The sequence below is a fragment of the Micrasema longulum genome, unplaced genomic scaffold, assembly GCF_059751315.1.
Source record: "Micrasema longulum isolate JH-2025_06_02 unplaced genomic scaffold, ASM5975131v1 h1tg000426l, whole genome shotgun sequence".
Classification (NCBI taxonomy): domain Eukaryota; kingdom Metazoa; phylum Arthropoda; class Insecta; order Trichoptera; family Brachycentridae; genus Micrasema; species Micrasema longulum.
Window position 1 is genome coordinate 132,753 of NW_028277626.1, and position 15,649 is coordinate 148,401.

General features: G+C 37.5%; 1 protein-coding gene across 1 annotated transcript; it reads right to left on the bottom strand.

The window, feature by feature from the left end:
• Positions 1–69: 69 nt before the first annotated feature.
• Kul (Kuzbanian-like) lies at positions 70–13,575 on the bottom strand (the record flags this gene model as incomplete). Its single annotated transcript, XM_088226366.1, has 12 exons — positions 70–3,151; positions 3,249–3,372; positions 3,454–3,590; positions 5,483–5,648; positions 6,812–7,005; positions 7,598–7,765; positions 8,374–8,543; positions 10,825–10,993; positions 11,549–11,677; positions 11,854–11,978; positions 12,157–12,297; positions 12,421–13,575. Coding segments are annotated over 12 exons (4,316 nt in total), but the record flags the coding sequence as incomplete, so codon positions are not given.
• Between the last annotated feature and the right edge of the window lie 2,074 nt (positions 13,576–15,649).

Below are 15,649 nucleotides of genomic sequence, written 5' to 3' on the forward strand. Positions count from 1 at the left end.
AGTAAGAGATTAATACATTAGAGTATTAAACATATTAAAAATACACAATATTACATTTTAATATCAATCTTTGTTTTTTTTATTAAGTCTGAAACTAAACATTTCAAGGAAAAATTAGGTTGATTTTTCTGATAAATACATCATAATGTTGGCTCGATAGTAAAAAATAATACTTTGTCAATTTACAGACACGCAATAATGCATTCAATTATTTAATGTCCGATTTTATCTAATAAAACAATATTCATATGTATATAGATATATTAATAATTCTCATACATTTATCATCTTATCGAATTTTGTAATATTATGATCATCTGTTTACTCTCTACGATATTCAATATCACGTCTTGCGTATTCTTTATACACATATAAAATAAATATCTTTAAAAAGTAAAAGAACATAAAATGTGTAACATATTGGAAAAGTGTTTGCGTAATTAATTCTCAATTTTTATCACATTCTGGTCGAATTGTGTCAAAAGATCATCATTGCCTCATTTTGATACACTAGAAAAATATCACAGCGACCATTTTGTCAACATGCATAGCTTCAATACTGTTCACTAGTTTTTAGTTTAGCTATGTTATTTATTATTATTATATTTTCTCAGTGGAATGTTCGAGTCGACTTCTTCAGCTGCCAATATTAATGCACACATAATAACGAATCTTAGTGTTAGCGATTTTATGAAATTATAAAGATGTGTACAAAAATAAAATATATAAAGATGAGTATGTTAAATAAAAATAATAATATGCAAGTATAACCTGTAAAGCTAATCTAAATCATAAGTATTGGGATGGCTTTCGTAAGTTGTATGAACTATCGTATTATTAGACTTGTCACTCTAGATTCGCCGATACTAAATATGACAGCGTAATCAAAACATTAACGATATGTTTGCATCAACTAAAATTAATTTCATAAAAAAGTGCCCGCTTTATTTAAGTACATAATAAATTATGATGTCAGTCACATGTTATATAATTACAGAAATGAAATTAACGAGCGCCTTTGGAAGAGCTGCCACACTCGGCGAGGCAAATCTACCGGTAATTCTATCAGTACGTATTCAACGTCCCCGCTCCCTGGTAATTAGCATAAGTCCGATCACATCTCGAGCCGGGAACTATTATATAAATACGGTTGTGTCTCGCGAAGGTCGATGGATAAACGCCGTGACGTCGGCAGCTTTAGTTCGAGACTTCAATCACTCGTAAAATTATACAATAATAAAGACACAGTACGGTATTAACCAAATAAGCGCACATTTATGTAATATACAATTTCCTGCGACTGAGACGCTTCCGATACATTCCTAGACTCGCTCTACATCAACACGATCAGACGCACAATACATTTAAAGAATTTGCTTTTTATTATTATCTTCATTAGATCCTAAAAAACGATACACTTACTACTATGATGATTAAAATTAAGAAAAATCACAAATAAGTTGACCTCTCCGATTAGAAATCATGGTCAACAAATAGAGCCGAGGTACGTCTGTCAGACATCATAGGGATTGTAATCATTGTCTGAAACTAAAACTTCCATATCGGACTGGTAGGGGATTGGATTGTCAGGCTGACTGTCGGGAAGGGAGTTCTTCAGTTCCCCGAACTTGGGGGCCTCCTTGCTCGTCCTCTTCCTGTGCGACTCTACATTACGATCTAACAATATTTGGTTATCTGGAATATTTGGCACTAAATGGGAATCCTGTCCCTTGGAGTTGGCCTCCCTCTGGAAACAGTTGAAGTCGGGAGCAGTCATATAGGCGTCCATCAAGTTGGCTCCCGCAGAGCTGGGTGCATGGAGCTCGCTCCTGTTGGGACTCGCGTACAATTCCGTGGCGCTCATCTGACGCCGCAGTTTTCCTTTACCCGATATCTCGAGAGGACTTCCCCGAGACGTTTTCTTCTCCCTCTTCTCTATACTGTGGAAGCGATGAACCGGTTCTATATTGCTATACGAGTTTTCTGCGGTTATGTGTCTTCTCCTGTCTGAAAAACTGTTCTTTCGTGCTATTAGATTTAAATTATTTAAACTGTTTCCTTTCTGTATTCTTCTATCGCTACAGTGCTGGGAAGCGTTAGAATAACTTTTCTTAATGTTGGTGTTTATGTTTTCACTCTGCATTCGCATTACTCTAGGCGGACCGCTACTTCTAGTGGAAGGAAGAATATTATGACTATTCTGCCTGGACACGGGCTTCGGTTTCCCAGGCAAGGACGTGTTCCTCGGTACGCTGCCGCTCGTTCCCGCAACGTCGAGGCGATCGTCTTTACTGTTTCCCGGAAAGGTGAGATTTTCATACAAGTGTATATCTCCGTTAGTGAGCTGATCCTGCAGCAGCAAGTTTTGTCGACTCTCGGCGAGTGTCGTGTGACCCGCGGAGTTGCTCTTGCGATGGCTTCGCTCGAGGCCCGTGTTACGGTACTGACTTAATCTACGCTCGATGGACTTAATATTATTATCGTCACTGTTAGCTTGTTCGTGAGACACGCTATCTAGCACTTGGTGGTGCGCAGTCGTCACGTCGGGAGGCGTCGCAACGGTCGGACCGGCAGTCGGTTTACTTAATCTATTGTCAGTTTTGGTCGCTCGCGTGGGTGGCTTTTTCTTAACTCTTTCCGGTCTGCTACGAGCAGTTTTATCCAGAACTACTCTAGTTTTATCCCCTTTGCAGAGTTTCAAAGAAAATTTGAATGGTGGCTTATATATGACTTGGAGTCTCACTTTATCTTTGTCTCCCTGGGCTAAATTATTGACACTTTTGGAATTGATTTTATCATGTCTGGCCTTAATGGGTTTAGTCCCACCGACGGCTTTACTTCCAGAGGTCGTCAGCCCTACGGGAGTAGACTTGGACTTGACCATAGCCGGCTGCGGAGAGGCCAAGAGCCAACTACGAACCTTTCCGAGGGAGTCGGCCTCCACCACCACGGAGCTCGGATCTGTCTCCTTTTGTGTTGCGCTATAATCTATTACCTCTTTCTTAGTTTTTCTTTTGGCAATAGCTATTTTGTGTTTGTTGATACCTCCGGTTTTGCGAAGTTTAATGGCGACCGCTTCTATTTGCGCAGACGGAGGACTCTTGCTGTGCTGAGGCAATTCTTCTCCGGTGGTGTTGAGAGATTTTTGGGTCTAAAAAATAAATAACATAATACAGTAAGTGTCGCGACATAAGCGCGTAGTAGGACCAATAAAGTCAATAAATCACTCATCAATACAATGAACTTACTCTTTTTTTGTGCTTCCCTATTAGTTTAATCCCCGCCTGATCTTCCGACTCTCGGCTCTTGTCCTTTGCTTTCCGATGCGCTCGAGTTTTCAGGGCTACTTTCTTTTTCAGCGGAACTTTTGATCTGCAAAGAGATAATAAACTATCAGTAATAATCGGGCCTTCGTACGGGGATATCGTATTGCCACATGTGAAGGCCGGCTACCTGACTGCCGTGTGAACTATCACTCCCTCGGGACAGTGTTCGGGAAGACGAACTGTCTCGGTGGTGGAGCTGTGGATGATGGTCACCTTCTTCAGCTTTCCATCGGACTTCTTGCCCAGGAGACGAGTACTGCCCACCTAGAATGCGAGTCGTGAGGAATTACAGTTAGATGCCGACATTCACGAGTCAAAGCTAACCTCTCCTTTACCTTTTTACCAAACTATAGTCTTATTATATTTATTAAGAGCGTGGAGCGTGGTACTAGCGGATGCAGCTTTTACACGGTTTAAGCCTCAGAGTAATAATTCGCTCCCGCTTATAGTCACCCGTATGGTCAAAAACCATTCTACGATTAATCAATCACGAAGTTAACAACAGTCTACAGCGATACAACGGGCCGTAGGTATTCGGGTCAAGAATCGCAAGCGCAAATCGAAACCGTCCGTTACACGTTTGTTGTTTGACCAAAAATTTGGAACGCTATTGTTCTATGCAATAGAATAAAAGGGCATCTCTATAAGCGAGAGCGAATTAATACTCCTAGTTTTATTATCAGTTATGAAGGTACATTTTACACAAAAATGCTATGTACGATTTATTTAATAATTATTACTTATCTTACTTTATTACTTTACTGTAGTAAAATGTATACATTATTTGTGTAAGAGATTTTATATGTGTACCTATAATGATTGTATTTTGTTACTTAAATTAAAAATAATTCATCAGAAATTCATAATAAATAAAAAATAAGAACAAACCCGGTGTTTCAAAGCCAGGCCGCTAAACTTCAGAGGAACATTCACACAGAGGGGTGGTAAAACTTCAATAAAGATCCCCTCCCCTACCCAGCTGCTTCTTTAGTCCGCGTCCGGTGTATCGCTTTGTTAGTCAAATACGTTTTTAATCTCAATTTTTAAATAAAATTTAAAATTTCAATTTTCCCAAAAATTAATTAGGATATTTTTTTATGTACATCATAAAAAATGTTCCTCCGAAGTTTCACGGCATGGCCCAGAAAAACCGTGTGTAGTATTTACAAACATAAATATGCTGAATTTGTCAATCAAGTTTAGCACGCAAGCACAAAAGCACTCAGTCACCAGAAATGCAGCAGGGGGAATTGCGAACTATTTTTAAGTGATAAAATCATTTATTATATTCAATTTAGGTTCTTCATTAATAAACAATGGGTTTTCTGTTTTGGAAAATGGTATTTATAGACATCAAATCAGAGAGTCTCATTGTACACATAAAACTATATTGTTGGACTCGGACAAGTCAAGCACGATATTACTGGTCAATATAGATAGGTTCTATCATAGGAAAAGTAAGGCTTCAGTGTCTAATTGGGAGATTACCTAACTTGTACCAAGTAACTAACTAGCCCACACAAGATACTCAGCGAGAAAACTCCATTACTGAACACTTACTGGAGTACGAGACGCTTTGGCTATCTTCTTCATCAGACGTTCGTGTACATTTTTTGCACTAACACAAATAATAAAATAAAAGAAAAGATACAAATGGTGTCGAGTTCGTAACGAACATTTGAAATAATTAAATTTAAAATGTTCGTTACAAAGTCATCCTACAATAAAACTTGGACCAATCGATGTTTTTCGGGAGCAAGTTTTCCAAGTAAAAATTAGCTGGTTTTCGGTGAAAATTTAAAATATGTAGCTTTATCATATTCATAGTATTTTAACTTTAAATGGATCGAGTGATTTTATCTTTTTTAAAGCAAAATTAATATTTCTGTCCCTATGATTTATTCAAATATTTAGATTTTAGGGGGCCATTTTCAATTAGTCATAAATAACTTAATATAATATACATAATATCCTACTTTGAAACCATTTTATAAAAATTAAAATGTTCTTACAAAAGAATCACCCCATAGGATATACAAATTGTATATGTCGGGATTTTATCTAAAAAGAAAAACTATCTGTTTATGTAATATTGACTTGAAATCAACCCGAAATGAAAATCATCATAATGAAATGAATTTTCTTTTCAAACTTACCAAGAGAGCAATAACAGCTAGAATGATGAGTACCGCAGCATACCAGTGATCCAATACCCATTTCTTGAAACTACTGAGACTCTCTTCGGACAGTAAGAGCTTCCTGAGGGTGGCCAGAGGACCCGATGGATCCACCTCTCGGCACTTTTGGAAGACATCGCAATACCTGAAATATCATTATCATTGAGACTACTTCGTGTATTGTAACACATAGGTGTGCTAACCTTCCCTACGCATGTAGATATTATAAAAAATCCCACCATTTACTTGCGTTTTATTTTATAAAAAATATACCGAGTGATTTGAATACAATAAAAATTTCTAGGTAAATCTTCACGAAGTTAACTTCAAACCGCAACTATGTGTAAGCTTAAATTAAATATAAAATTTATTCAAATTGTGGTCTTGAATTATGTTTCAAAAGGCTAGAAAGTTCACAGCGTCGAGAATTTGTAAAGACTCGTCCATCCAATGATTTCATCTTGACCATCCTGCATCCCGAGAGGATATTGAGCTGATAATCTTCATCAGAATCCTTGGATCGTCGCGTCAGTCATTGTTTTCTGGCCACCGTCACCATGCGAACAATTGTCAACGCGCACGCGCAGTGTAACCTCAAAACGACGGCATTTCGATCTGACAAATTTCATCATTATCCAACCCATGATAATTTTAGATGACAATTATATTCATTATGTAGGCACTCTCCCGTAAATTAAATATAAGATATGGTAGTACATTGATACTAAAGGGGTTATTTAAAATGTAATCATTTAGGACTAATGTCCAAGACTAGGGACAAAGCTCTGAAAAGATTATTACCTCGGATTAGAAAATTCTAATCTCGGAACAAATGATCAATTGTAATTTAATAACAGAATTTTTTCTTTCTTATGTTACACAAAATTATTATAACTGTCCATTATTTATTATAGGAGAAAAAAATCATAAACATTTTCTTGTATACCCACGAACAGGCCATGCCTTTGTGGGATTTTTTTGTTTACTATTTTTACTATTAATATGTATTTCATTGCTATGTAATTATGCTTTATTTTTTTAATACCAGAGTATAACAGATTTTATCATTTATGTTTATTGTAAAAAAACAAAAAAAAAAAAAAAAATTACATATATAAATTAATATAAACTTACGCCTTAAAGCATGTTTTGGCAAAATTACAGGATCACATCTTGTATATTTAGGAGTATTTTTCATTATATAATAAGCTTCTTATAAAAACATGAAGATTTACAATGGCAGAAAATTGACATAAAATAAGATTAATACGAATATTTGGGTCGAAAGATACGATATTGATTCCTCACCCGTTGTATTCATTGCACGGTGTACCCGGTTTGGCGTATAGATCGGGAACATCGTAAGGCGGCTGGTTCCACAGGAAGGAGGACTTGCAGGGAGCGGAGGGTCCCGGGAGCTTACAGCACAACTCGCAGGCGCGCTCCGAACTACACTGGCACGATTCCAGTCCGTATGCGACACATATGGAGCCAGTACATTCCTATAGAGGTAAAAACAACACTTTTAAAGGAAGTATTCAAAACCGATTTCAGGGTTATTTTTCAAATTATTTATTATTATATTAGTTTTATGCGAGCAGCAAAGCTGATTATGCTCAATTCTTTTTAACAAAAGTTAGTTATTGTCGTATTTTAAATCTAGCCCTTTTTTTTAATCACTGAGACTACACGTCGAAACCAGCTCTTGTGGCAGCTTATTCCGACCGCCGACAACCTTATCGCTCAGGAAATGCTTCCGTGGGTTTATGTTGAATCTGGTTTTCTTGAAGTCGAGCATCTTGTTTTATTTTGAATATAGAATCCAAATTTGGGCAGCTATAGTGACTGTCGAGTATTTTATGTCTCTATCAAGATTATGATGAAACTACATCTCGTGTACTGCATTTTGTCTTATCCTTAAAAAAAGCATCGAAATAGTTTTTGAAACGGCTGACCGAAATGAACTAGGCTCGGCGATTAATTCCAGTCTGAAACTACCCTGCTGTAAAAAAAATATTTAGGAAAAGTGTACACAAAGGTATATCTGCCCTGTTTCCTCATATTTGTAATCACATCCGAGTGTTGGTCCCTTACCCCCATGTAGCAGATGAAGCCATCGTCGCAGAGCGTCCGGTTGGGTTTGCTCGCGCTGGGCGGGCACGACGGGCGCCGGCCGTCGCAGTGCGACGCGTCGCGACACCCGTTGTCAGAGCGGCACTGATCCCCGAACCTTAGCGCGCACTGCGCCGTACAGCACGGACCCTGCCACAGAGAATATTACATTGTGAGACTTTACTGTTCCGAATTGAGGACCTCGCATGACTCCTCGGGGAGGCAGATGCAATGGCAAAAGCCGTTACACTTTTTTTCACCTTCTATTTGTAAAAGTAGAATATGCTATCGTTTGATGCACAAGATAGGCAATTCTGTTGGAAAATAAGAGAGGTATTGCAAAGTTTAGAGTGGCCCGTGTATGGTGCAACACGGAAGCAGTATGTGGAGTGCACATAAATATTATATTATTTTTAGCAAAAAATATTTATCTTTGTGTTTCAGCGATAATCCTTAACACAGTAGTAATTTTTTTAAATTTTTGTGCAAAAATGGGGCAGATCCAAAATTTAAACCTATACCTATGTTTCGAATGAACTATTATAACTCTAAAAACAATACTATTAGTATAGAGATTTAAAAAAAAATAGGTAATTTTAATTTTGTGTTTAATTTACCAGGTGTGACCATTATTTTTTAAAACTTCCTGAACTTTTTGCAAACTGGATCCGCCCCCTCTTCGTGCAAGGTCATAAATTGTTTGCCAATGAATTATGTGGTGATTCGAAGTTAAAATCATTCGTAAACAACCGGGATACCTGGGAAGGGCTGCAAAGGCTGCGCGGGGTGAGGCGACAGGGGGTCTCCCCGGGAGGGGGGTGCCGCCGCTGCGGGTGGCAGCACGGCTCCCGACAATCCCCCTCCCAGCCGCAGTCGCACTCCTCGCCCTCCTCCACCACCCCGTTACCGCACAGAGACACTTGAGGCTCTGCAAATATATAGATAATTACGCCGTTGATGATTTAGACCAATGATTTTGATAAAATTATAAATAAAGTTATCAATAAAACTTCTTGGTTTAGTTTTAATTTTTAATTATTTTGACCAACGAGCGCTTTCGCCTTCCCACTTCGCCACCTCCCTGTAATGAAATCAAAGTATTGCGCTAACTTAACCTGTTAAAATGTGTATTTCCCACTCTGTTGTATTTCGCCATGTGTTCTTTTCCCATCCTTTTAATAATAAATGCTTAGTCCCAATTTCAATCCAATAACTACCAAAAATGAACTGTTAATGAACTAGTTGTAAATATTTATGTTTTCTGTCCCCTATTAAAATACTTATTTGATCTTCTTATCTCCAAAATATGTTTGAAATAGTATAAAAGCTGTAAACAATTTAGCAGTCTTGAAGATGCCTACTTAGGCGAAAGCATCAAACTAATCCAAGAAGTTTTATTGATAACTTTATTTATAATTTTATCAAAATCATTAACTACGGAGTTTTATCAGCAAAGTTTAGACCAATATAATAAATGGCGATACCGGATAGGGACATATCATCCGATAGCCGCCTGCTCTTCTAATAATAATAAGTGTTGCTTCCGAAACACCGCACTATTACCTATGTACGTTGGGAAGATCACATAGGGTTGATCATTATTTCTTTAAATTTAAATGACAATTATTTCTATGATTTAGTCGAGCTATCTGAAAGCAGTTCAGAAACAGTGTGCAAAGTTTGAAGATCATAAATCTTAAACTTATAATATTAGAAATCAAAGACTGATTTGAGTCTACTGAACACTTTATTTTATTTCTAATTGAATCGGCATTCACTTCGTAACACTTCATTATAAATTATTATGAAAATAAAACTTTGTTATCAGTCTTTATTTTATTTTTACAAATATAAAAACAAAAATTTCGTGACAATTGTTTCGCCTTGTTAGAGCATTTTCAAAACAAGGCCAAGCAATTGTCACGAAATTTTTGTTTTTATGTTTTTTTTATATTTGTAAAAATGTAAACTTTATAAAATAAAGTGTTCAGTAGACTAAAATCAGTGTTTGATTTCTAATATTATAAGTTTAATTATGGAGTTCTACAAAATAAACACCAAATCAATCAATCATAAATCTTTTTGACTAGCCAGTGACCACCGTGCCGTCCGGTAGTTGAGATTGAGGTACGGGGCACGGTTATACGTAGAAATATTATTTTATTTGAGCAGACCATACTAACGTTCGCAGATGCGATGTTTGGCGGGAATTGGGTTAAACTTAATTGGATAAAGGAGTTTTTGTTTCCAATACGAAGAAAGGTGTCGAATTTTGAATAAACACGTTATAAACTAATTTGTTAAAATGTAAAAGTCGGCCTCGTGGTGTAATGGTCAGCGCGTTCTCCTACCATGCAAGAGCTTTCGGGTTGGATTCCTGACATGATCGATATGAAATATTTATTTAAAAGGGTGTTTTCACACCAGAATATTTCATAGTCCCTGGACTGGTACCTGAAGCATAAGCCTGATCATCTTACCTTCATGTAACAAATAATGATTAAGATACGCTACGATTGGTGTACCATATGATGCACCATCAGGTGCGGAAAGGGAATGATGATGAAGATGAAACTAATTTAGGCCAATATTTTACCTGAATGATATCGAATAGTATGTTGAAATTATGTTCTGACCCATTACGGTAACCCATTCCCATAATTTGCATTTGCAGTACTGGAGACCAGCAGATTTGTGAAATTTAATTCCTTTTGAATGTGTAGATCATTGTATGTATTTTTAGGAAGGAAGGAAAAATTAATAATAGACCGATCCACGATTGATATTCTGTAATAATTGTATTAGAATTATGAATATTAATTTGTATTACGAATAAATTACAAAAAAGGATAGTAAATTTGAAAGTTGAAGTGCCCAGATGCAAGGGAAGCAAGGGTCATTGTGAAGCATTATAAAGGGAGAGTTCCTAGCGAGAAGCCAATAGAGAGAGACCGCCTGGCGCCCTAGTGAGACACTGCACACATTTTTTATAAACAGATATTTCCAGAGTTCGTAGCTTAAAATTTTCAAAAATAATAGCTGTAGAAATTCCAGGCAGAATAAGCTTGTTTAAATTAAAAAAGAACACAGTGAGGATCACCGGATAAATCACATTAAGTAATATAAAAATAAGTAGTAAACAAAGTTCTTAGTTTTGTTAGTTAGTGCTTCAAACATAAAACAAATATAGCAATACAGTTCTGTTATACCTGTGAAACATCCTTTGCTAGACCTCGCCTTGTTGTTGAGAACCGGGTTGATGCTCTTAAGTGAACACGGAGAAAAGTGATTATTGTTCTTCTTGTCACCGCTCGTTGCTCGAGCGAACATGATGAAGTTTCCATCTTCACCTCCGGGAGTGCACACATCCGGATCATGCTGGAAATATAACACAAATAAGAAATATAACACATAATTTAATAAAGGTACTTGTTATTTTTATTAAGCTCCGCACTAGTCTACGATACTGTCGATTGAGCCCATCGCGTTTATGGATTATACTGTAATCGGAAATGTAATATAACTTTACTTCGCCTTTCAAATGTCATTGGCTCAATTTTATTAGTAAATTATTCACAAAGTTACACCGGATAGGTTTTCATATTTGATTGAATAAAAAGTATTAAAATATATAAACGTTCAATGGCAACTTTATTATTTTTGCGCCTATAAATATCTAGTATACTGCTTTTTATCTGTGTTCTTCCTTAAGCAGCCTAAAAGCATCCAAACGGTTCTTGAATCGGCTGACCGAAATGGATTGGACAACTAGGTTTGGCTATTTATTCCAGTGCAGGGTGGTTTCCCCGCTGGAAAGGAATTTTATCTTGAGATCGAGGTGGAATTGGGGAAAGTGGAGCTTCCAGTTATGACCCAGTAAATTGGTGTTGGGATTTGATCGATACATCTCGACACTGTTAGGAATCAAGTTACCGGTGAACCGAAGTTGTGTCCGATCTCGTGTGCCAGAGTGACGTGTGATACGGCAGGAGGGACGTGCTTGCCGTAGTTCAGGAGGGTTACTATACCCGTGTTGAGGGACTTCAGGCTACCGCGGTAGTGCTGAAAAGTTAAAAAGTCATGTAAATACAGCTAAAAAAATATAAAAGTTGTTTATCATTCGTAACTTGTATTAAGATGTCAAATTTGTATTTTTTGATCGCAATCTTCACTCGGAAGCCGATTTCAAAAAAGAAACAAGATATTGATTAATAAGAAATATGATTTGACAGACTCACTCCATTCTTTTCGCAAACTCCTCCAGCATTTTTGAGATCACCTGTCCAAGCTAATCCGAGAGTCCCCATTTCGAAATCTCGATACGTAAACATGTAAGCCAAACAGAAACCATCGTAATCTTCCTCTGAAATAGAAATACGCCCATTATACATAAATTTGTATTATTTGAACTATTTATTTAACTTTTCAGACTTCATCTATGTAGATGTAGGTAGCCCTGTTTTGTAATTGCGAATGTTGGAACCTTATAATAAAACATTATGTGAAATCAGCATCCGAGTTGGAAGAAATGATCGTATTACCTGAGAATAATTCCAGAAACTTTTCTACTCCGTAATTATTAGGGAAACGATAAAGCGGATCTTTGACCGCTTCGGCAGTGTGAACTTTTATCCTTTTTATCATAAACGTGATATTATCCGGTTTGCCGTCTTGATTGAAATCTACAAAAATTTAAATTACACATTTACAAAATGGAAAAATATTTCCTTGTCATAAGTTGATTGTCGAGCTGATGACAGCCATAGATGGAAAGGATTAAAATGCAAAGTGAAAAGAATATATACCTGTCACTCTATATATGGAGTTGACCCGTTGCACATGCCTCGTCATTACTTCGATGCACGCTTCCTCCGAGCCGAACTTCTGGTAGAACTGGTGGTCGCCCTGTAGGTACAGCATGCAAGTCGTTTTCTTGGGATCTATTGTAGCTCTCTTGTTAACATGGCGCAAGACAGAATCACTCATATTCCCCATCAGTGAGGAGACGTAAGTGAAGCCCACCGGCTTCTTATTTATTATATCCTGCGGAATATTTACTTTTGTTTTTATTTCTACGTGATTTTTAGAATTCGGCCTCGAGAAAATATCTTCGCTGTAACTTTCGTCGTCGTACGAATTGACGAGAATGCCCCTAGTGCGATCTGTGCCGTTCCTTAACCTACGGACGCCGGGCTCCACGTTAGATTCGTCGTAGTACGGAACGAATAAGTCGATGGGTAGGCTCGGATTCTTGAGAGAAGTAGATTCTTGTTGAGATTCATCTTCGAACGCGAGGTCGGCCATGTCGAATATATCCAGCTCCTCGTCGGGCAACCATCGCTTGCTCCGTTTCAAACTTATGCTCGGTAAACTATCCTTATCCCTATCGATATCGCTAGTGTATTTAATATATGTACCCTGGTTTAATAGATTACGAAACGTTCCGCGGTCTTTCAGTATCTTCCGATGCAGGTCTTGGGACGCGCACGGCCGCTCGGTGCCGGCGCCGAGCGCGGGGTGCGCAACGTCCGAGGCCTTGTAGATGACGGAGTGTATCCGCGGGTGGGTCTTACCGTAGCGGCGTAGTGGCTCCACGTAGTACACCTCGTTCCGGGTCAGGATGGTCCCGTCGAACAGCCCGTCCGACGTGATGATCCCGTGCACCGACGACGTCTCGTCGTCCTCCAGACTCCCGGAGAACACGTTCTCCATGTCGAACTGTACGGGACCTCCGGTACTGTGGAACTCGGCTCCGTCGGCGAACACGGAATTCGGGTCCGGGTGTAATCGGAGATGAAATTCTCTGTTGTGAGCCTTGAACTTGAGCTCCAGCGGACTCGCAGAGGGGACGCCCCTCCTGCTCCTCTTGAGCTGTCCCCGATCTGGGAGGGAGTACCTCGCGGCCTCCCAGTGTCTGATGAACTCGTTCAGCGCGTAACCTGGTGAAGAGAGAAAAAATACTTAGCTAGTGCAGATACTTTAGCGAACTATCACTGCGAGAAGAGATAAGCATCTCCGTGGCCTTGACATAGTATTTTCCTATATTCAACCGCCATTCAATACATTTGAAGGATTTAATTTGAGTATTTGCTAAACCAGCAGCAGCTTACGGCTGTTTTGCAGCTCAAAAGTTTTAAGAATGATTCAAATTTGTGCATTGTGCAGCCAGTTCCGGAAAGCTGAAGATGATTTGAAGCCGTTATTATTGTCTCTTTTATTTTGTTTTCCAGGGTCCCGGTATATGCGGGCCAAGTAAATATTATGCACGATTATTGATGTAAATTTACAATACAAGATATAAATTTACGACTTTACACGTCAATTTTTAAAAATTATATTATATATTAGAGTTATATCGGTATATATATATATATAGTTGGATAATTTATAAAGCGCCATTTTTGTGAAAATCACCTCAAGGGCGCTGTACAATTAATAAATATCCCAGTACGTCTTGCAGCTACAGAGCCCATGGACGGGATTCTAGTTCCTCGTTTTCAATTAAGATCAATCAAAAATTATAACAGATAGGAGCTAGATTACAGGACGTCTTGCAGCTACAGAGCGCATAGACAGTTAGAAATTTAGCCCCCATTTACACATTTTAAAAATTGAATTCTAGACCCCGTTTACAAAATTTAGGTATTTTAAAGTTGATATATGAAAGCTAGATAATCAATCATCGTGCAGCTACAAAGCGCATGGACGAGAGGAATTCCAGCAAAGTTAAAACAATATCAATAAATTTATAAAAAATAGAGTATAGTAGTAAATTGGTCAAGTGTTCATACCAAGAAGTAAGCAATAAAAAACTAAATAAATCAAACTATTAGTATTAGTCAAAAGCAATGAAGATTATTTCCACTTTCCGTGACTGCCTTCTACATGTGTGCGTGTTATGCGTCAGTTTACAGGGAAATCAAGAAAACAATAAATATAATATCAAAGCGATTCCCTCTTTGGATGCACGGTGGGGTTGGGTACGGATATTACTTTTAAATCAGTGAATTTATACAGGACTGTGCTCCATCAAATAAGTCCTGTATCGGTACTTATTTACAGTTAGGTACTGAACCCGTGATGTCATGTCGTCACAAAAAAACATTCAAATATATGTGTACGCGTGGGGAGTCTTCGTTGTTGAATTTCGAAGCAATTGCATTATTTAAAATAATATAAATTTAAGTATCTATGTAGGTACATATTTTTCAAAATCTAATTTAATCCTTATATTACTACGTACCTATTAAAAAAAATCTTCTGTCTCCAATTCCACCTCGACCCCAAAGAGAATTTCATCTCCAGTAGAGTGATGTCAGACTATAGTAGAAACATTTTCCAAATATATTTGTCCATTGATTCCCTGTCAACCGATTAAAATTTGTTTGATTGATTTTCCAAAGATAGAACAACGCAGAAATATGACGTGTACTTTATCTAGAGTACTTATATCTATAGCCAGCAAAAGCTGCTTGCCTATTTATAATACAATAATTAATAAACCTAATTACCATAGAATTAAGAATAGTCCATAAACCGCACACGCGGATCAAACAGAAGGCGACTAAACTACTCTTAAAGGAGTAGTTTTACGTTTTGACCCATTAGTTTCTTTGTAGATGTCGCTCAGTACGCAACTCTCGATTTGAATTCAGCTATAACGTGTTGTGTCGTTTTAAAGAGTAAAAATACTGCTGGGATCTTAAGAAAACAGGATGGGATCACATTTCATGTGTAAGTAGCAAATGCATTACTTAAAAATGGAATTATTTTTACATCTGTCAGATTGTCAAAGAAAACAAAATGGACATTTTGTTAGTGTTGCCAGGGTAGTCAACTTTTTTATGCTACTTTGCTCATTTTAAACTAATGAAAATTGGACCTATCGAATTAAACAACGCCGTGGTGGACATTTGATCGACATTATCTTTAAAACATAAAATATTATTTAACGTGACATAAAATTATCCGTTTTATGTAAAATAAAATTTATTTTATTTTTTAAGTTAGAAGTTTATTAATTAAACTACTCGA